Source organism: Lacerta agilis, chromosome 1, assembly GCF_009819535.1.
Source record: "Lacerta agilis isolate rLacAgi1 chromosome 1, rLacAgi1.pri, whole genome shotgun sequence".
Classification (NCBI taxonomy): Eukaryota; Metazoa; Chordata; class Lepidosauria; order Squamata; family Lacertidae; genus Lacerta; species Lacerta agilis.
Window position 1 is genome coordinate 6,357,207 of NC_046312.1, and position 21,204 is coordinate 6,378,410.

The 21,204-nt window shown below is 47.9% G+C and overlaps 1 protein-coding gene across 1 annotated transcript; it reads left to right on the forward strand.

Moving 5' to 3' along the window:
• Positions 1-626: 626 nt before the first annotated feature.
• On the forward strand, positions 627-20,495 carry OTX2 (orthodenticle homeobox 2). Its single transcript, XM_033168726.1, has 5 exons — positions 627-803; positions 937-1,040; positions 9,473-9,721; positions 11,300-11,451; positions 19,830-20,495. The coding sequence occupies exons 3-5, from the start codon at positions 9,625-9,627 to the stop codon at positions 20,448-20,450; spliced, it is 870 nt and encodes a 289-aa protein (XP_033024617.1). The 5' UTR covers positions 627-803; positions 937-1,040; positions 9,473-9,624; the 3' UTR covers positions 20,451-20,495.
• Positions 20,496-21,204: the final 709 nt, after the last annotated feature.

Here is a 21,204-nt window from a genome sequence, read left to right on the forward strand (position 1 = left end):
GCAAATAAACCGATACGATTCTTTTGGTGGTTTTCGATGTTGCACTTTCTTTTGCCTTTTTTTTGCCAGCTAGATTCCTTCCCACACACCTCACTTTCTGATATTTACTTATATTACCAAGGTGCTAATCGTCCCCATCACCCTCGCCCCCTTCCCTTCCATTTTCTTCTTCCCTTTCTCTGCCCCATAGCAATAGAGTAACTCGAGCCTGGCTCGCCCACCCTGGGAACTGCAGGGTCCTTTGACTTCTTCTCCCCAGAATATGTGCGTGTGTGTTTTAGAATGAGGGGATAGCATTTCTCATATACAGTATATATATGACACACACAAACAAACACGCGCACACACACACACATTTTGCGTGTGTATGTGTGTCTTTTTTAAAAAGTAGCTGCTATTTGTTGTCTGATTGCCCCCCTGGCGACGCTGTGCCCTGTTTTTCCTCTTCCCCCGTTGTCTGTTTTTATTCTCTTCCCTCTGGCTTAGATGTGTCAATCATTCCCTGCTTGCCATTGGTTGGAGAGCCCGCGTCAAAAAAGTTGCCCGACAGGCGCTTTCGCAGCAAACCAACCCGGGAGAGGGAGAGAGAGAGAGAGCGAGAAAGAGAGAGCGAGAGAGAGAGAGAGAGAGAGAGAGAGAGCAAGGGAGAGAGAGCCCTTCCAGCGTTCCGCCACCATTATTCAAAAAGTCAAATCTTACTCCAGCGCAACCTGCCACGACGCCCCTCCACTGACCAGAGGGGGGGTTGTGGGCGTTCTTTTTATTTTTATTTTTTTCAAAAAAAAATATTATTTAAGAATCAGGTAGCATATTTTGCAAACTCTCCCCTTCCTTCCCCCAATAACCACAATAATAACTAAATTTAAAATACAGTTTTTTTACTTCTTGAAGAAGGCGGAATGTGTCTAACCCTCTTCCTTGTGGTCTCTTTTGTAGGAGGAACAAACTCTGGCTTTGACGAACTCGGATAACTCGGCCGCGTTGTTTTGTCCCTGTTTTTGTTTTGTTTTTTAACGTGCAAATTTTCTTGAAGCTTTAAGGTAAGTGAGAAATCTATCTATCTGTTACCTTGGGGGGGAAAAGGATTGATGTTAATTTCATTTTAAAAGAAAGCTTTAACGGGAACGTTAAGAGTTTTCCTCACTTTTAAAACCTCGAAGCTAAAAAAAAAAAAAAGTAAGTTGCATTTGAATTTAATGTGACTTTGCTCCATCTTTCCTTAGAGAAAAGGGCATGTGTATATGTTCGTTCGTTTTTTAAAGAATCGGTTAGGTCTTTCCCCTGGAATTACAGCAGTACCAAACGTATCTCGGCTATAGAGTTCTAGAGATATTTTGTTTGTTTTCCTTAAAAATCCTTAAAATGCCACCTTATTATTTCGATTCCGTTTTGCACAACGACTTGAAACGAGCACATTGTGTTTATTCCATTTTCGTTTTCTTTTTTTAAAGCCTCTTCTGCTCCGCCTGGGCCTTCTGGGTTAATTGCTTTTCTTTTCTCTGGGGTGGGGGGGGGGGGAAATAAAAATAAACCAGAATTTTCATTCCGAATGAAAATGCAAGAGATATAAAGCGGGGGGGTTGGGGGGCGGACAGTTAATCCAAAGGCAACTTCCCAGCAAGCACTTAGTTTTACTCACGCCTCAGATGCTGCCCTTGTTTACCCAGAAGTAAATCCCCCTGAATTCAATAGGCTTCTCCCACAGTCAGTGTACACAAAATAGATTTGCGACCACCGTCCCTCCGGAGTAAGGGGTGGGGTGCGAAAATGGTTTCGCTGTAAAGTTTGCGGCTTAGCTGGCATGTTGTGAATCCGATTTTTATTTGTCTTCCTTTCTTTTGGGAATTAAATCCACCCGGCTCGCTGGTTACTGAGAAGTCGGTTTCTCCCTGAGACCCCGGTCGCTAGTCGGGGGAGGGGGGGTCGTTTGGCAAACTCGGCGCTGGGTCTTCGAAACGCGTGAAGGAGACTCTAAGAATGGAGAGCTAGTTAAAATGGGAGAGAGTTGAGCTAGAAAGTTGTAGTTGGGGGGTGGAGGAGGGGTAAAGTTCAGAGAGGTGGGGGGCTGGCCAGGTAGGAACCCAACGTGGTGGTGAGACTCCCCCCCCCCCACCGTTTTATCTTTCGTTCCTTCGTTGGTTTCATGGGCTACGGGTGTTGCTAAGGTAGCAAGCTTTGGGGTCGCACAACATTTTGAAGCAGGCAAGACATGGGAGAAATGGAGACCCCCCTAAGCCTGACTTTCTCCCCCCCCCTCTCTCTCTCTTTCTCTTATGGTGGGTGGGGAAAGATATTCCATGAGGACCAGAAAAGCCGTTTTGATTTCGCTTGTGCTGGCAAAAAAATACAACAACACCCTTCGCTGCGCCTGGTTTGCCCCTGAGAAAGCGCTCGTGATAACGGACCCAGATTCTTTCTCCTGGCCCTGGGGAAGGTCAGGCAACCAGCCCTCATCTCACCCGCATCCAGTTTGGTTTGGTTGGAAGTAAGCCCCCTTGGCGTCAGTGGGGTGGAGTCCCGGGGATCGTCTCCCTTGTGTGGGGCTGGGGAGGCGCTGCGGCGGAGTAAACGCGCGAAGGATCGCGGGAGCCTCCTGCCCTCCTTAGCTTGGGCCTACCATTTGTCTCCGAGCAATACACGCGCGTAACGCGCTTTTCAGACACAGGCAGGCGATCCAGCATTTCTTTTAAAAATCGCCGAATAGGTCTAAATGTTTTCCTAGAAGTAGCTCCTGAACGTGTGAGCAGGGAGATATTTCCTCCTCCTCCTTTTTAATATTTTTGTTGCCCGAAGGCTTATTTGTGTTTTCTATTTTAAAGCAAACAGCTCACAGCTCCTCTTCTTCCATTTAAGCCTTGGATTTGCAATCCCAGTGCGCGCTTCCCTGGGAGTAACTCCCACCGAAGTCAGTTGGGCTTCCTTCTGAGTCAGCGTCCAGAGGATTGGGCTGGAAAATATTTCATGCTTGTGCTGGATGTGTGAAATCGGACGCGCGCATCTATGCAAAAAAAATCGGAGTCTTATATGTTTACCTTAAATGAAAGCTTATTTATAATAATCGGTTTGCCTTGTAAATGCTCGCGTTCATTGGCACAGCTATAAGGTTGAATATAAATACATGCATTGGGCAGATAACTTTCTCTCTTTTGTAAAGGAAAAATAAAATATTCTCTGTGCTCTTAGGTGCTTCAACTTTTTTTTTTTTTAAAAAGCAGTATGTCCTATTGGAAACTACCACGGTTCTAAGCATCATTCCCCGGAGATCCCGCCCATTTCAGCTTGACTCTTATTGCAGGGAGAGCATGAGAGGCGTTTGGGATCGTGGCCCGCGCCTTCTGCACCCTAATGGGATTCGACTTTCCAAATCTTGGGTGGTGTTTTAAGTCGTAATGCAAAGGGCCCGAGGGAGGCCAAGCCTACTCACGTTTACTCGGAGGTAAAAGCAATGGGACTTCCTCTCGTTGTGAGAGCGTGGGTCAGCCACGTCCTCCGAAATCCACGTCCTAGTTAAGCGAGCAGAGAGACCCACTTTCGGGTTCGACCTACATCTCCTCTTTTCCCATCAACAAACGGATCTTGGGATTGTTAGAGGACCGAAGGATCTAAGATGTGCATCTTCTTGCTCGGAGTTCAGTGGAGTTTACACCCGAGAAAGTGGATAAACAGAGCTTTGCAGCCTACGCCGAAATAAGCCTCCTTTAGCAAATAGGAGGAACGCCCTGGAGAAAAACCGAATTGAGTAATTCGGAACGACGCTCTGTGTAGGTCAGAGGGCCCCCCTCCCCCGCTTGGGGCTTCCCAGATTTTCACTCCCGAAGGGCTTTCCAAGTCCTCAGACAATTTTTTTTTTGGGGGGGGGTAGGGAACTTCTGACGCCTTCCTCCTCTTCCTCCCCACTCCAGGAAAGTAGTGCGAAAGTGGTTGCGCGGAATCCAGAACTATGGGAAGGCCCAGGATTAGGAATATTCGCACGGTTGAAATTCGGTTTCGAGAAAAAGATCGGTGTATGCATTTGTGAAAGGAGTGAAGAGAAGAGAAGTGGGGGAGGAGGAGAGAGGACTTTGCATTCATATGCTTTTGTTTTGTTTTGTTGTTGTTTTCCTTCTGGGGAGTATTTGTGTCTGCAAAGAAGCATGGAGTGGAACTCGGGGTCTCCAACTGCTCACGGACCTGGTGCGCTCTGGGCTCGCCCCTCTGCCAGTCTATATAATGTTTTCTTTCATCGTCACCATGCAGAAAATTAATCAACCCAAATGATCCTGAGAGCTGTTGCAGGCGTCCCGTAATTAAGGAACGTGTGCCGCCCGGATTATCTCGTTAGTTTATCAAGAAAACATTTATTATAATTAATTCTTGGACGGGGTAATTATAATTGAGCAGGGACAGAGCAACTGGTACATGGGGTCCTTGAGGAGGGGGGGTCTGGAGAGGGGGGGAAGGAAAGGGAGAGGCTGAAGCGACAGATTGCACGGAACAGCCGTTAGATCCACGTCTTCAGTGGACAAGGCCAGACAAGCGAGCTCACTCGTCCTTTGCTTAAACGGGCTTGACTTCGGATCAGGTAGGGAAGGAGAGGGGAAAGTTTTATCTCCCGAAAGCTTTGCAAAACTGGGAGCTTCTCTTTCTCTCCATTAGTTTTAGCCGTGCCAGCCGAAGGGTGATTACTCAGAAGTAAGAATCATGGGTGTCAAGGAGGCTTGCTCGAGAATAAGGTGTACAGGCTCGGCGCGCAAAAGCAAGTGTCTTATCTCCACTCCGTGGGAAAAGCCTATGCGCGTGTCTGGTTACCAGAGGAAAGGATTCCTCTTTAAAAGGAAATAACTTCTTTAGGTGAAATCTAGTGGATTTCAAAGTGGATTTCTGGAGCACGTGGTTTTCTCCCCTCCCTCGGTGAAATAAATGGTGCTTCAACACGCTTGACTGGGGGCTGGATCGGGTCCAGAGCTAGAAGGTTTGCATGCTGTTTCTAAAGGAAACTAGAGGAGAGTTTGGAGGCAGTGAAAACTGGATCTGACTTTTTAAAAAAATAGCGAGGCAACATGGGCATTTCAAAACTTATCCTGTATATCTCTAACTAGCCCTTGGTTGAAAAAAAAGTATTGGGTTTGGGGAGCAGCGGACCCGAAGGACCCAGAGGGGATCTCCACCCGCTGCATATTTACTCAGAAGTTAGCCCCACCTAGTTCAATGGGGCTTACTCCCGAGTAAGCGCGGCTAGGATTGCAGCCAGCGGGGCAGCGCAAACGTATGCATGCTTACTCAGAAGTAAGCCCTGCTGTGTTCCTTGTCAAATGTGCGCAGAATCGCAGCCTTAAACTGCAACCTTAAGACGCACTTGTTGTTGTTGTTGTTGTTGTTGTTGTTGTTGTTTAGTCGTTTAGTCGTGTCCGACTCTTCGTGACCCCATGGACCAGAGCACGCCAGGCACTCCTGTCTTCAAGACGCACTTACGGGGAGTAAACGCAGTTGGACTGGGTAGGACATATTTCCGAGTAAACACTGAGAGGATTGCGCCTACAATTAAGTAGCGATTAAAGTGGCTTCAACGCGCTTCCTTTAAGCTGATTCAGGACGCTGTAATAAACGCCTGCAGCTGACACAAGTTGAGCTGCAGCTGACTGAACTGTCGCTAATAATAATAATAATAATAATAATAATAATAATAATACAGTAATAATAAAATATTGCACCCCGATCTCTGGGCATGTTCACTCAGAGGTTTACTCTGTTCAATAGGGTTTACTCCCGGGTACGTGTACTAAGGTGTTAAATCACTGAAATTAATTGTAAAACTGAGATTGACTTAAATGGATCTGGATAGCTATAAAATAAATGAACAACCATGCAGGTGTCCTATATATGTGCTCTAATGTTCTTTGGAGATCAGCGTTAAGCACCTTAACTTTCTCAAGTATTTTTTTAAAAGAATTATATAATTCTATCTGTCTAATTAAAAAAGGGGAGGGGAGAAGTTGATTTTACAAGCATTTTACCACCCTAAAGACATTCTCCTTATAAATAATACTAACTTCCAAAATGAATTTAGATTTTGTAACAAGTATGGGATTGGACTCCCTAGTAAGCTTAGATATCTCCGTTGGGCACTGTGGGGCTTCTGAATAACAGAAGTAGAATTTTTTTTAAATCCGTATTAAGGCAAATGCACTTGCTAGGCCAGGCAAGTGTTGCAAAATTAAGGTGGGAACTTTCTCTCTCTCCCCCCCCCCCACCCAACAAAAAAACTTGCCCTTTTGGTTTCAGTGAGAAAACTTAAAACACCTGGCGAATTCTTTCCCACTGATTGGAGGACTATTGGTTTCAGCTGCCTTGGCCCATATATATTTAGAAACAGTTGCCATTTATCGTCTCTCTCTCTCATTTTTAATTCTTAAGACAAAAAGAAAATGCGCGTCTTCCTTTATGTTTAGGTATATATTTTAAAATCCACATTAGAGGTCAATGCCTTTATTAGGTCAACCAACAAAGTAGTGTCTAATATGGCTTCTGGATTTTTAAAAATGGGCTAACAGTTTGCCTATACTATCTTAATAGTTTCTGGTAAAATTAATACACCGCAGGCGATCGGATGCTCTGCATTTCCTTATATAGAGATATTCCTGGAGGAATCTAAGCCGCGTTTCCCCCACATCCTGGCTCCCTGAGACCTGAGCTTCCAATTAATACTTCTTTCAGGGCTGGCTGCGATCCTTTTCACTTTAAATTTGCGCGAATTGCTTAACATCTCCTCCCTTAATTAAACTTGAGGGGGCGGGGAGGCCATCGCTTAATCAACGGTTCCCCTTCAGCCTGGGTTCTCCATTGGTCAACTGAATGGGTCCCTCACGCGTTTAACCTCAGGTGGATGAATGGGGACTGCTAGCCACAGGAGAGTGTGTGGAGGACCGCGTTGCGCCAGGAGCTCGGAAGAACCTTCCTTGGAAATTGGGGTTCATTCCTACCAAGTAAGGCTGCGATATCTTTGCTCTCCCTACGTGAGAATCAGCCCCGCCACAGCGTGGGTGCGCGGGCAACCATTTTAGCGCCTCACGCGCCTGATGTGCGGTTGCTCCAAAAGACCCCTTTGCTTGTTGGCCGGAGCATACGGACGTGCACGTTCCCCCAGAGAGAATTTCCTTTGGGATTCTTGTGGTCGTCTGTATGGGCCCGCGTCCGTTCGAATAAACACGCGTTAACTCGGGTCCGGTGCATGTTTAGAAGGACGCGCAGGTTGGGGCGTTGATTCTGTCGCCTGGGGGGGGGGGGTGTTTGTGCGTTTGTGCATTTCGTGACGTCATCGGCCTAAGTTCCAGACTTCGCTTTCCGAGAGATGGCATCATTATCCAGTTCCTCGCGGGGGTTTCGTTTGATTCTAATGAGGCTTTTGCGAGTCATCCGCCTGGGAAGGAGCAGAAATGGATTTCTCTTTGTATAAATGGATCGGGGCTGTAAGGAAGAGCGGTGGCAGACTCGAATAGATGTGCAGTCCAAGCCTCTGCACCCTTACTCCGAAGTAAGTCCCGTAAACTTCGGGCGGAGGTAAGGAATGTAGCTTTCCCTTCCAAGGAAGTTTTATGAAATCCATTCAACTCATTTTCGGAGTAAACTCCTACCATTCTAGTCACGCTTAACTTGGAGATTAATGCCATTGAGGTCAAAGGGCTTTTGCTCCCGAGTAAACGTTCCTTATGGCTTTCCTACATAGCTCGAAGCGGGCGGGGCGGGGGCAGAAACGAAGTAGGATTTCCATTTGGAATACGGACCTCCTGTGGGAACTATTTAGGGTGGCTGTAAACTCCCAGTAATGGAAAGCGGTTTTTGTAAGATTGTCTTGGGAAGGGATGAAGCGAGTTCACCAAGTCAGCTAAACTTGGGGAGGGGGGGGGGGGAGAGATTGTGGTGATAATGTGGGAGAGATCTGAGTTCAAATCTCAACTCTCTCCGCCTAACCTCGCAGGGCTGTGCAGGTGAAAATGAAATAACCTCGCCTTCCCCCACGGAGAAAGGAAAATACAGAAATTAGATAAGAACGATTTAAACAGCAAGCCGTCCACAAAATTCTTTATTTCCTGGTCGAGCGGGGAGTGGGGGGCAACCGGTCCAACCTCCTCCTCCTCCTCAGATTTCGAGCTCATTAGATCCTTGGAGTCACCGATCTCCTTCCTTCAAATGCTGAAGGACTGGATCTGTCAGGAATGGTTAGCGTCACCTTTCGGAATACTGAGACGCTTTAGCGGCGGGGGGACAGAATCAATCGGACTTTGCGGGGAGGGCGGTTCAAAGGGCGGCTGACATCCAAATAGGTGTTAAAACGAATAAACACACACACCTCCGAAAGGCCGCTGGAGGGCGGGGAGAGAATTGGGGGGGGGGGGGGAGAAGGAACGGACAATGCAACGATGCAAGTTCCCTTATCTTTGTGGATTGGTCTCCAGACCGAAATTGGGAAGAGGGAGGGCGCCCGGGATCTCTGATTTCCTGCTACTCACACACAGGTTCTAATCCTCCCAATTAAGGTAACCCCCTTCGCCAAAGATAACTGGAGGGGAAAGAAAAGAAAAAGATTTTCCCACTTCTTGCAAAAGTTAATTACTTGTTTGTTTAGCTTGCAACAAGCTCCCCTCCCCCCTTCCCAGTATTTCCAAAAGTCTTCGAAAACTGGGTCTTTTTTCCTTTCCTTTTTTTTTGCTTCTAAATCTAATTAGCCCAAGTGCTAATTAGGGGGAAATTGCTGAAAGAAATCACTTCAGGCATGCAATGATAGAGGGGCTGGTGGCGCAGGGGAGGCGTCCCCCCCCCTGCTTTTCAACCCCAGCTTAGATCTTCTCTAAAGTGGGCATTTTAATTCTAAACTTTTTTTGGGGGTTGCTTCTTCTTCCCTTGCAATTGCAAAATCCGGGGTAATTAAAAAGCTTGTGGGAGGGGGGAGGGGGGGTCCGGACAACAGATACGCTCTTTTGTCGTCGAGGAAAACGTGGAAGGGGTGGGGGGGGGCTGGAGAGAGGCTTTGTTAGCGGTCTTATTTATTTAGCCAAGGAGTTCTTTGTGTCTGCGAAATGGGCCCCAATCAAGTTTGGTCGGAGACAATGAACTACTTGCTAAGCTCGGGGAAACGCAGGCAAATGCCCCCCCCCCCAATAGCAATCCGGTGTAGCCATGAGTTTTGTGTGTGTGTGTAGGGGTGTTCCTAAAGGAGGCAATTACTGTATATATGCACTGTAACTTTTGTGCGGGGGGGGGCGGGGAGGACCGCTGGGCAGCCATGCCCAGAGATGCGCCCGCAGTGCGCATCTGGCGTTTTTGCAAGCAGTGCTCCTCGACGGCGCCTCCTTTCAATCCATCTTGCAAGAGATCCTTAACGGGACCTTTTCTTTCCTCCCCCAGCTAGCAGCCCCTTCGTCTCTTTCACTTTCTTTATTTTATTTAATTTTATTTCTTTCCTTCTCCCCTCTCCCCCTCTTTTTGAAACCAGTAGACCCGGGAACTCCAGTCTTCCTTCCAAGGACTTCTCCGTCCGCCAGGCTCCTGAAGAAAACCCAGAAGGCGGGAGAGGAGGATCCGGTCCCCTCTTCCCATCCCCACCCCGGAATTTTGGCCATCTTTCCTCCACCCCGCCCCAACTTTAGCATGATGTCTTATCTTAAGCAACCACCTTACGCAGTCAACGGGCTGAGTCTCACCACCTCCGGGATGGATCTTTTGCATCCGTCTGTCGGGTACCCAGGTAAGCAAAAAACCAAACCAAACTGGGGGCTCCCATTCAGGGAATCGGGCCAGGGAATGACGGAGAGAAATTCTGGAAAGCATGGAGTTTCCAGAGGGTACTTTTTTGGGGGTGGGTGGGTCCCTGATAGATTCTGCAATCTTTGATGGATACTTTCCAGGCGTCCGGGATGACTTCCGACGGCAGATATGTTTAAGCGCCCTAGGAAAAAGACCAAAGGAGAACCGCCCCACTCTCTCCTTCCCATCTCCCTAACATTAGCGTTCCATTTCCCCTAGTGCGGAAACTTTTGCGTAACTTTGTGGGTATCCTGGACGGCGCGTCCCCGGAGACTTAGCAGGGATTTATTTTATTTCATTTTATTTCATTTTATTTATTTGTTTTTTATTTTGATTCTGACGGCTTGCTTCGGGAGGGGGGGGGCTCCAAACTGAGGACCTGGAGGTGGTGACCCTGCGCGGGGTGGGGGGGGGTCTTCTGTTTGGATGGAGAAGGGCTTGTTTCGGGTAGAGAAGGGCTTAAGAGAATCTGCAGCCGCGGTGATAGGATCCGTCATCCGCGAATGCCTCTCAGCCCGAATGGAAGCGGGCTTCCTCCAAATGCGAGTCCCGTCTTGCGCTCAAGTTTTACTCATGGCGGTAGGATCGTAGCCTAAGTTCTGAGCTCTAGTAGTGCAAGGCGGGAGGTTGCCCCGATCCCAATGATTGGTGGGATTTCCCCCCCCCCTTTCCTTCGCTCCAAGACTTCTTTGGGCTCCACTGAAATCCGCGCGGCTTAATGATGAGTAAGGCGCTCGGCGTCGCTCATTGAGGCTCCTCGGGTCTGCTGAAATCAGGGTGAAATCCCGTACACACTTACCTGGGAGTAAATCCCATTAAACTCAACAGGACATACTTCTGAGTAGACACGCACCTCATCTGTTCACCAGGCCCACTTAGCAGGACCTTAGGAGTTAAGACAAAATAAAAAATAAAAAAAATCCTTCCAGCAGCACCTTAGAGACCAACTAAGTTTGTTCTTGGTATGAGCTTTCGTGTGCATGCACACTTCTTCAGATACACTTAGACCTTGGGGTTCTAGCACAACTCTAACCTTAACTCCTATCTCCCGGGCATGTTTACTCTGGAGTAAGTCCCGTTCCGTTGAGTAGGGCTTTCTCTCCCCGATCCTATTAAGCGGAGGGGAGTCCCTACTTCTCTCCAAGGATTTCCCCCCCCCCCACCGGGGGAACGTGGTTTTCCTCCCTCTGTGCGCAGATCTGCGAGGAAGCCGAGCGCCTCCCTTTGAAAGCCAGTGGGACATGCGTTAGGATCGGGACGGCATGATGCCTTGTTAGGAAGTCCTAGTGAATTCCCTGAGTAGACGTGCCATCGGAGCCCTGCCGCGAGCGTCGTGTTTACTCTAGAAGAAGCCTCCTGGCGTTCCGGTTGTTTGGCTTCGGGATTGCCCAAAGCCTCCGGCTTAACGGTCTTGTGGATGGGCTGGCGCGCGCAGGAGGCGAGTTTGCCAATCGGGTGGCGTGGTGGTGGTCTCGCTGGCTTCTTCCCCTGAACCCCTGTGGTCGTTTTCTTTCCCCAGCCACCCCTCGGAAGCAGCGGAGGGAGCGCACCACTTTCACCCGGGCGCAGCTGGACGTCCTGGAGGCGCTGTTTGCCAAGACCCGCTACCCGGACATCTTCATGCGAGAGGAGGTTGCGCTCAAAATCAATCTCCCCGAGTCCAGAGTCCAGGTAAGCCGAGGAGGTGGCGGTGGCTGTGCTGGTGGTGGGGTTAGGACTCTCCCTGTCTCGTGGGCCAAAGCTCAGGGGTAGAGCATCTGCCTTGCTTGTGAAAAGTCCCAGGTTCAAATTCCGGCATCTCCAGGGAGAGAGACTCCTGCCTGAAAATGCCTCCACCGGTCAGTGCAGTAGACAACCCAATGTTCCACTTCTCTAGTAGCACACCAAAGGCATGGATAGAACAAAGGGAGGAACCATAGGATGTTGCCTTATACTGAATCAGACCAGTAGTCCATCTAGCTCCATATTGCCTACACTGACTGGCAGCAGCTTTCCAGGGTTTCAGGCAGGAGACACTGCCAGCCCTGCCTGGAGATGCCTGAACCTGGGACCTTCTGCATACAGATCAGATGCTATACCACTTGGCTGCGGACCATCCCCAATAGTCCTTGCTTCTAGAGTAACACCCCCCCCCCAAAAAAGTGAAGGATTAAGCAGTGGACACACACACCCATTTCAGATTAATGTGGTGGGCAGCAGTCAAGAGGTTTGAATAGGGGAGAGGTAAATTTGATAGGCCTTCGTCTGTTATCCTGCCTCTACCTCTTCACACACAACAGTCATGTGCAGTAGGGCATGTGGTTATCATTCAGGAGAAGTTGTGTGGGTCTTCACAATGGCTTGAGTTTGATGTACCAGGGTGCCGTGTCAGATTTCCAGGAGGGTCAGGTGGAAGAGTCTCAGCAAGGCTTTAACCAGATATACCGGTACATACAATCTGAAAGCACACGAGGTCATGCTATTGCTTTGCCGTAACTAAGCTGATCTGGGGCTGGTCAGTGGAACCAGACTATGCCACCTTGCGTTCCACAACGAAAGAAAAGCAGGATATAAAAGTTAAATGGGCAGGGTACAAATAAATTATTATTATTATTATTATTATTATTATTATTATTATTATATATAAAATACAGCAACAACAAAAAATAAATTTTGGGATCTTTGGTTAGTTTTCCAAACCCCATACAACTTACAGCAGGGTTACTAATTCATGTTTTGTAACCCCTTGCCTATTTTTAGAAAAAGAAAACTCATGCATTTAATTGATTATAAGAGAAGTGAGCTAAGTAGCCATTAATCCAGCTAACTCCTGAAACACAGGGTGGGGAAGGGCACCCATCAAGTCTCCCCAGATGATGCCCCTGAAATGTAGACCTTGAAAGTACAAACCTAGCATGCTCTCCCTCCCCGCCCTGCCCACCCCAAAAAGGTCCTAATTTTATTCCCACCTCTTAAAACAATACATTAAAAGGGGGAAAGTTTAAATCTAGGATGATTTCCGCACACATTGAAAGGAGTAGTGGGTTGGAGTGATCTGCATATGACTGCAAATGTTTATCACCTATAGATGAACTTGTTGTGCAGCAGGAGCCAGGGTTGGTTCTGTGCTCTCTGTCCAGAGCCAGGGGCTGACCCTACCATGAGACAAGGTGAGCAACAGGTAGCAGGTTCTGGTGCGCATGGGGCAGTGAGAGCAGCCTCCTGGCTGTTCCTCCTAAGCCCTAGGGATCAGGGCAGGCATAGGCAAACTCGGCCCTCCAGATGTTTTGAGACTACACTTCCCATCATCCCTGACCGCTGGTCCCGTTAGCTAGGGATGATGGGAATTGTAGTCCCAAAACATCTGGAGGGCCGAGTTTGCCTATGCTTGGATCAGGGGTCATTTCCTCCTGTTGGGAGGACAGAGCTGTGTGTTCCATACCGTCTGTTGGTACCTTGGAGATTGCTGTCCCATTGCGGATGCTGAAGGAAGACTCACCTTTTGGTCCTTTGCTTTGAGGTCCAAAATTTCTTGGGCTGGCCCTGTCCAGGGCACTCAGTGTTAAATCTGGTGGTCCAGTTCTGCCACCATTTGCTCCGGGCAGTGGGACACGCAGGGCCAGATGGCAAGATTACGCTGAGCGGATGTGGGAGGCAATTCCTAGGCTCTCTGTGGATTTCTCTATTTTATTTTCATCTTGTGTTTATGCCACTCCTTCTTTCCATCATGGAGCAAGTGGTTCCCAGGTAGTTCTCCCCCCCCCCAGGCACAGACTGGACCCAGGTGGCTGCTGCAACACATTCCCTGGACTCTCTAGTTGGCCTCGACAGCTGTTTTGATAAGAATTGAGCCCAACCGCCTTCTTTAGTCCCTCAACCCATTGGTCCTTGAGTTGACAGGCCTCTGTATCTGTTCCGTCATATAAAAGAAAGAGACCCTAATTCTAAATTATTGACTCCCACCCCAAATGACTACACACATTGTGTGTTCCGCTTTCAGTTCACACCATTTCTCAAGGATGGTTGAAAGCAGGTGAAATCCAGCTCTATCAAAACCAAACCGGTGTGTGTGTGTGTGTGTTTTGTCATTGGCTACAGTAGAGCGTGTCTGCTGCTGGGTGAAACAGGTGCAACCACGGAACCGTGGTAGTCTGACCCCAAATCTGAACTATGTGGCAGGTGTCATTTGGAAGCTGTCCTGGGAGAAATGCAAACTCTGTAACGGAGGAAAGCTTTCTCCCTGCAGTTGACCACCAGTGCAAAAAACAGGGGTGATTCACACATACAGTGGTACCTCTGGTTACGTACTTAATTCGTTACGGAGGTCCGTTCTTAACCTGAAGCACCACTTTAGCTAATGGGACCTCCTGCTGCCACTGTGCCGCCAGAGCACGACTTCTGTTCTTATCCTGAAGCAAAGTTCTTAACCTGAAGCATTATTTCTGTGTTAGCAGAGTCTGTAACTTGAAGCGTATGTAACCCGAGGTACCACTGTAATGAAATGTTATATGAAGAAGAAGAAATTTAAGTCCAAATCCACATCACAGTGTAGCATTACTATAGCTGGGGTTGCCATGTGTCCTCTTTTTCCAGGACAAGTCCTCTTTTTAATGGATAAAATGTCTGTCCTGGTGGATTTTTTCAAATTTGCCAAAATGTTTACGGCTCTACTTTCTGGATGAGGCATAGACATAACTGGTGGTTGGAGACTTGCTTTCCTCTTCTCTTGCCCCCATCAGCAATATATCACAGCTTCTGTAGCCCACATATTGTAGGGGGTATGTAAAATGAGAGTAGTCATAGCGTCCTCTTTTTTGCTTTTCAAAATCTGGCAACCCTAACACATGTGCGTTCACTTTCTGTATGCGTGCTTTGAAGATGCAGTTGTCTGCGGTATCATTCATGTGCATAGGGTATATGTGCAATATAGAGAGAGAGGGCTGTATGGACACCCCCCCCCCAAATCCCTCCTCCCAAGCACCAGCCGTCTCCCAAGCCCCTGGATCATAACATGATTCGATTTCGATACAAGTTTCCTGCGACTTTCATGTACACATTTTTAGCCTTTGAAGGGGCTCTGAATTTTGAAGCAAAGACCATTCAGTTCAATGAAGCTAGCTATTCAGTAGCCATGGGCTGAGCTGCCTAGATGTTTGCAGGAAAGGGTGTGTGGTAGACATGTCAAAAAAATATGTGCTTTCATCCCCAGGAGACGCTTGATGACATCACATCTCTCACTAATAGTGTATTCTAAGCAACAGGAAGCAGCAAGGTGAATTTACACCATAGACTTAAACTTGTTTAATAGCCTTTCACTCTCTCTGGGAAAGCTTGGGAACTGGAATACAGATACATCCGAAAAAGGACCCTTAGCATCCCTATTAAACACAGTTAACTACCACGTTAAACAGGTGTATAAACAATATGTTTGTAGTAGAAATCTGCCCGTACTGGGAGGCAGAGGAATCGATTCTACTAAAAACCTTTATTCATGCTTTAATTTTTAACACCTATTCCAGCCTTCGTCAACCTGGTGCCCTCCAAATGTTTTGAGCTACAACTCCCATCAGCCCCAGCCAGCACATCATTGATGGGAACTGTAGTCCAACACAACTGGAGGGCACCAGGTTGACCTTTTCAGTTCTGTTTTACATTTTTTAAAGAAAAACTGTGCCGAAGGTTTAATTAATATGAAGAGGCCGCTAGTCCTCATTGGGATTAGCCAGACTTGGGGATCTTTTCGCATTTTGTGCAACAAACCTCATGGCACCTGAGACGGGGAGAGCTAGGAGCCATGACAGCTTTTTGGCACACGTGTTCGTAAAACGCATTGCGTTCGAAACGCGTGCTTGCCACCCATAACACGATACGGACGCAACCTGTAGCACTCTTCCCCCAACATCTGTACTGTAGGATGAGAGAAAGACCCACTTCCTTCCCTGCTGGAGGGGAAGGGAGATGTCTGTGTGCGCGGTTCAGTTTCCGAGGGATTGTCCTGACCGCAGAGGGAAAGCTCCCTTCTGCAAATGTCTGTTCTCCATGCCTTGCGGAAGTTGCACTTGGTGGAAATGCTCAAGGCTTTCCGACTGCTAAGAGAGGCGATCTCTTGCAACAGAGCAGCCTTCTCTTTAATGCTCTCTCATAGATTGAAGCAGCTTGTCTACGCTTCTGTTTTTTAGCACTAGATCAGAACAGACGGCAATCTGTGGAATAAATTGCCATTTATTCTAATTCAGCTCGGGCGAAGTTCGGGTTTCGTGGGAGAAAGTGGTGGGAGGAACAGAGGATGAGCCCTTAGTGAGAAATTTGGGGAGTGAGGTGGCCAAGCAGGTAGGCTGTAGCTCTGAAGCCACCGTGGTCCAGTGGAATATCATCTGCTCTGAAGATACCCACAAATACGCACTCTTTTAATTCTGTGTATTTTTGCCTAGATGCTATTTTTGTATTAGGTGGCTAAGCAATCAAAGAGATAAGTAAGAGGTTAATGGGATGTGGCTGCTTTCTTTAAAGACAAATCTGCCTAACATTTGCAACATTAGTAGGACTTCGGTGTAAGCAAGGGGTTCAGGCCCACAGCAAACGCGTGTATTCATTTATTTATTTTGGGATTTTTCTTTCCCACTTTCAATTTAGAACTGATCAACGTGGACAACAATATAAATCACGTGAAGAGTAAAGCGAACTAAGCATGATTATGCGCCACCAAAAATGATTTCATTTTTTAAAAGCAGCAGTGCCTCAATGATGCCAAACATTAAAAATGCTTGCAGCCCAGAACAATATTAAGAAGCAACATTTACTTTGCTATTCAAAAGCAGTATTTAGCAGAGGAAAAGGCAGGAAGGATATAACACATTCTTCGGCTGCTTCTTTCCTTCCTCTCTTGTTTTTCCTCCTTCCTCCTCTTTTTCCTGATGAGCAAAACTTTTAGTATTTAAAATTAAAACAAATTAAACCACTGAAGCAGCTGGTAGGCAATGGCCTGGGGTACCATGACCCGACCCAGACCCCGTGATCATCACCTGAGGCCCTTCGTGTGCTTCCTCTGAGAGGTCTGGAGGGTGGGAATATGAAAAAGGGCCTTTTCTGTGGTGGCTCCCCATTTGTGGAATGCTCTCCTCAAAGAGGCTCTCCTGGTGCCTTTGTTAGACATCTTAGGGGCCGGGCAGAAGCATACCTCTTCTCCCAGGTACCAAAATGGCAGCATGAAACAGCAGTTGTGTTGAACTACCCTGCCCATGATTTGGATTCTACCACAGAACCCTTTTGGTTCTGCTATCACTAAACAAAATCTGTGACTCCGCAACTTACAATAAATAGGACCTTTTGGGGAGGAGACACCCTGGCTGTGGAATATTCTTCCTACTGAACCTAGGTAGGTACCAACAGGGCTTAGCATTTGGAGCTAGGTAAGCTGTCAGGGGTCCTTTACCTTTACCTTTAAAAGAATTCCACTAGGCCTTTTGAAGGGGCATGGGTGGCACTGTGGTCTAAACCACTGAGCCTAGGGCTTGCCGATCTGAAGGTCGGCGGTACGAATCCCCGCGATGGGGTGAGCTCCCTGCTCCTGCCAACCTAGCAGTTCAAAAGCAATTCAAGGTGCAAGTAGATAAATAGGTACCGCTCCAGTGGGAAGGTAGACGGCGTTTCTGTGCGCTGCTCTGGTTCACCAGAAGCGGTTTAGTCATGCTGGCCACATGACCCGGAAGCTGTACGCTGGCTCCCTTGGCAAGTAAAGCGAGATGAGCGCCGCAACCCCAGAGTCGTCCGTGACTGGACCTAACGGTCAGGGGTCCCTTTACCTTTACCTAAGCCTTTTGAGCTGGCCTAATACTGGCCTAGGATTGGGAAGGACAGATGGAGGAATGTTATATACGAAACTGAGTTCTGATTTTTTTATTTGCTGGGGTGGGTGTGTAAATGGCTGTTAGTGATGTAGAGTTATACCTCGTGACCACCCTTTAATCATGTTACGATGAAGGGTGGAGTTAACTGGGGAGGGGAAGAAGGAAGGTGTGTGTGTGTGTGTGTGTGTGTGTGTGCATGCGAGAGAGAGAGAGAGAGAGAGAGAGAGAGAGAGAGAGAGAGAGAGAGAGAGAGAGAGAGAGAGAGAGCTTCTCATTATACAGAGGAAAGTGTTAGAATTCTTACATCAAAGAATGGGCTACTCCACTGCCCACCCCCCTATTTAATGCTTCCCTATGTAAGCTATCCTATTTGCAGTTGTTGTTGCTGTTCAGTCATTCAGTCGTGTCCGACTCTTCGTGACCCCATGGACCAGAGCACGCCAGGCACCCTTATCCTCCCCTGCCTCCCGCAGTTTGGCCAAACTCATGCTAGTTGCTTCGAGAACACTGTCCAACCATCTCATCCTCTGTCGTCCCCTTCTCCTTGTGTACAATCCTGTCCAACCACTCGCAGCTGCCCTGCGCAAGCCTAGCCTCCATCTCATAACTTTGGGGGGTAGAAAGTCATGACCTAGCCTTGGGAAGTCAGCGAGTACAGAACATCGTGGAGACTAAGGGTGGCCTTTCAGAGGGCTGCGCCCCTTGGATGGTGGGGGGAGCAAAGGGTGTTGTGTTCGAGGGAGGGAAAGCTGGAACTGGCACACACACAAGCGCACACCCAATTTGAAACCAGGCTGTTTGAAAGTAAAATCCCATTGATTCCATTGGAGAATGCTTTCCCTTGCATGCGCCTCGGATGGAGGCCTTTAATGTCAGTCCAACCCTACTGTGTCTCTGAACGGGAAGCAGGGAGAGGGTTACTCAGCTTCCTCGCTGACTGCTCCCCATTCAAAGACCTGATCCTGTAGGTGGGCTGGAAGAGGAAAGAATATGCAGCTCATTTAAAAGAACATGCATGCTTCCCTCCCACCCAATTGCTCCCTTAATTGTTAACCCCCCCCCTTTCTAATACTCTGTTCTTTTTAATTAAGGGCTTGACTTCAATAGGACTTAAGTGGAGGTCCTTGGGGTACCCTAAGCTGGCAAGCTCACGGGCTTGGGAGGGGCTTCTCTCCTCTCCCCTCCCCACCCTTTCCCCCAAAGTGGCCTTCTTAAGCAATTGGGTTTGCTTAGTTCTACATGTGAAATCACTGGTCGGAATCCCTGAGGTCAAGCTGGGGCCCATATAGGAGCTTCCAACTCTTACATTCCTTTTAGTGGTCTGAGATACAGGCATTGGTGAAGATCCCTTACTGTATTAAGGCTGTGGAGCCTCTGTTACAGAAAGCCAGACCAGATAAGTAATCGGGAAGTCTCAAATATGTGGAAGCTGATAGAAGGGAGAGTACAATGGAACAGTCAAATCGTATCTGGCTGCTAAGGGCTCATAGCTCATGATCATCATCCTTGGTCACCTTGACTCAAACTGCAGCTCTTGGCTCCCATTGACCAGTCGCAGGTGATGCACCATCACAGAATCTCAAATTGCAGGCTGAGAAACCTCCAAGCTAGACACGTGTTGGCTTTGCTTCCATGATGCCACAGAACCACCGGAGCTATCGCCATATTTTTCTCCTTCAGCTGAATAAATAAATAAATAAATATCCTGCTTAGGTAAAAACAAAAAAATACCCAAGGAATTTTGACGGGAGCAAATAAATTGGGGAGACTAACTGGAAAAGTTCACCAAAAAGATTAAGGCAAGGCTATTCGTTGAGTTGAATTGTAGGTGTTGTGCTTTGGGGGAGTCCAGGGTATGCTAAAGGTAATCTTTCCATTCAATGAGCAAAGCTGATCAGATTTAGGATTAGAGTTGTTGTGAAAAGCAAAGTTTTGAAACAAATATGCTCTTTGCTCCCTGAAACCATGCGCTGCTTTGTGGTGAGCCAACATTGGCTCTTGACCGGCTCGAAGAAAGCCTACAAGGAATTTGGAAGGAAGGGAAAAAAAGAGATTTGATAAGAGCGGTGGCCTTTATCAGTGGAATTCCTCCTGCCCTTAAATCCTGCCTTCTAGCTTGAAATCAGAGCCATTGCCATGTACAATTTTTGCCGCGGTTTACGTGACTAACGAGCATTCTTCTCCTGTTCCCACTTTCCCTTTTCCTCCTATTGATTTTCCCAGGTGTGGTTCAAAAACCGGAGGGCCAAGTGCCGCCAACAGCAGCAGCAGCAGCAGAATGGGGGCCAGAACAAAGTGAGGCCGGCGAAGAAGAAAAGTTCTCCAGCCCGAGAAGTGAGTTCAGAGAGCGGGACCAGTGGGCAGTTCACGCCTCCAACCAGCACCTCTGTCCCTGCCATCTCCAGCAGCAGTGCCCCAGTGTCCATCTGGAGCCCTGCTTCCATCTCCCCACTCTCTGACCCCCTGTCCACCTCTTCTTCATGCATGCAGAGGTCTTATCCTATGACCTACACTCAGGCTTCTGGCTACAGCCAAGGGTATGCTGGCTCAACCTCCTATTTTGGAGGGATGGACTGTGGATCTTACCTGACCCCAATGCACCACCAGCTCCCTGGACCAGGGGCTGCCCTTAGCCCCATGGGCACCAATGCTGTTGCCAGCCATCTCAACCAGTCTCCGGCTTCACTCTCCACCCAGGGCTATGGGGCTTCAAGTTTGGGGTTTAACTCGACTACCGATTGCTTGGATTATAAGGACCAAACAGCCTCCTGGAAGCTAAACTTCAATGCTGACTGCTTGGATTATAAAGACCAGACATCCTCCTGGAAGTTCCAGGTTTTGTGAAGACCCGTTAGGAACCCTTTGTGCTTGTGATGATGATGACGACTGATAACACTAAGGATCGTGAAGATGTTTGTCAGGACAGATGAGACAGTTGCCCATGGCAGGCCGAACATTCCAACCTGTAGTCAGGACTTTTGGTTTTAAATTAAAAGAGAAATGCGAGCAGGACGCAAGCAAATAAACAACTGAAAAGACAAGAAAGACAGTGTGCCGTGATCTATTCTGCCGATTTAATCTTTCGCTCAGAAGCTCTGGAAAGGAAGAGAAGAAGGAAGGACAAATTACGGGGGCAGACACACAGCCCACTATGTTCTTCATAGTTTTAGCCTATTTGTTGAGTTCCTTTGTCTGAATGGGATGGAAGATCTTTCCAACTATGGGCCAGGTTTTCCGGGGGGTGGGCTGGATTGGTTGTGTGCGTGTGGGTTGGTTTTTTTGTTTGTTTTTTTAAGGAAAATGTCTACATTTTCCTTCCCCCCCCCTTTTTGTGTGTGTGTGCATGGGGAAGAAAACACACCCCTTCCTCTCCCTCCTCCCCAGTTTGTCATCCAACCCTTTGGTTCGAAACATTTTTTATCTTATTTTTAAAAAGGACAATGTCTATATCTCCCTCTCTCTCGAGTTCCTTTAATTGCTTCCGAGCCAGGATTTGGCAAAGTTGGCCACAGGAGAATCCAGCAAACAACACAAACAAAGAACTCGGTTCAGAGCAATGTGGGGTTGTGGGTCTGATTGTCTTAGCTGCACTACTTTA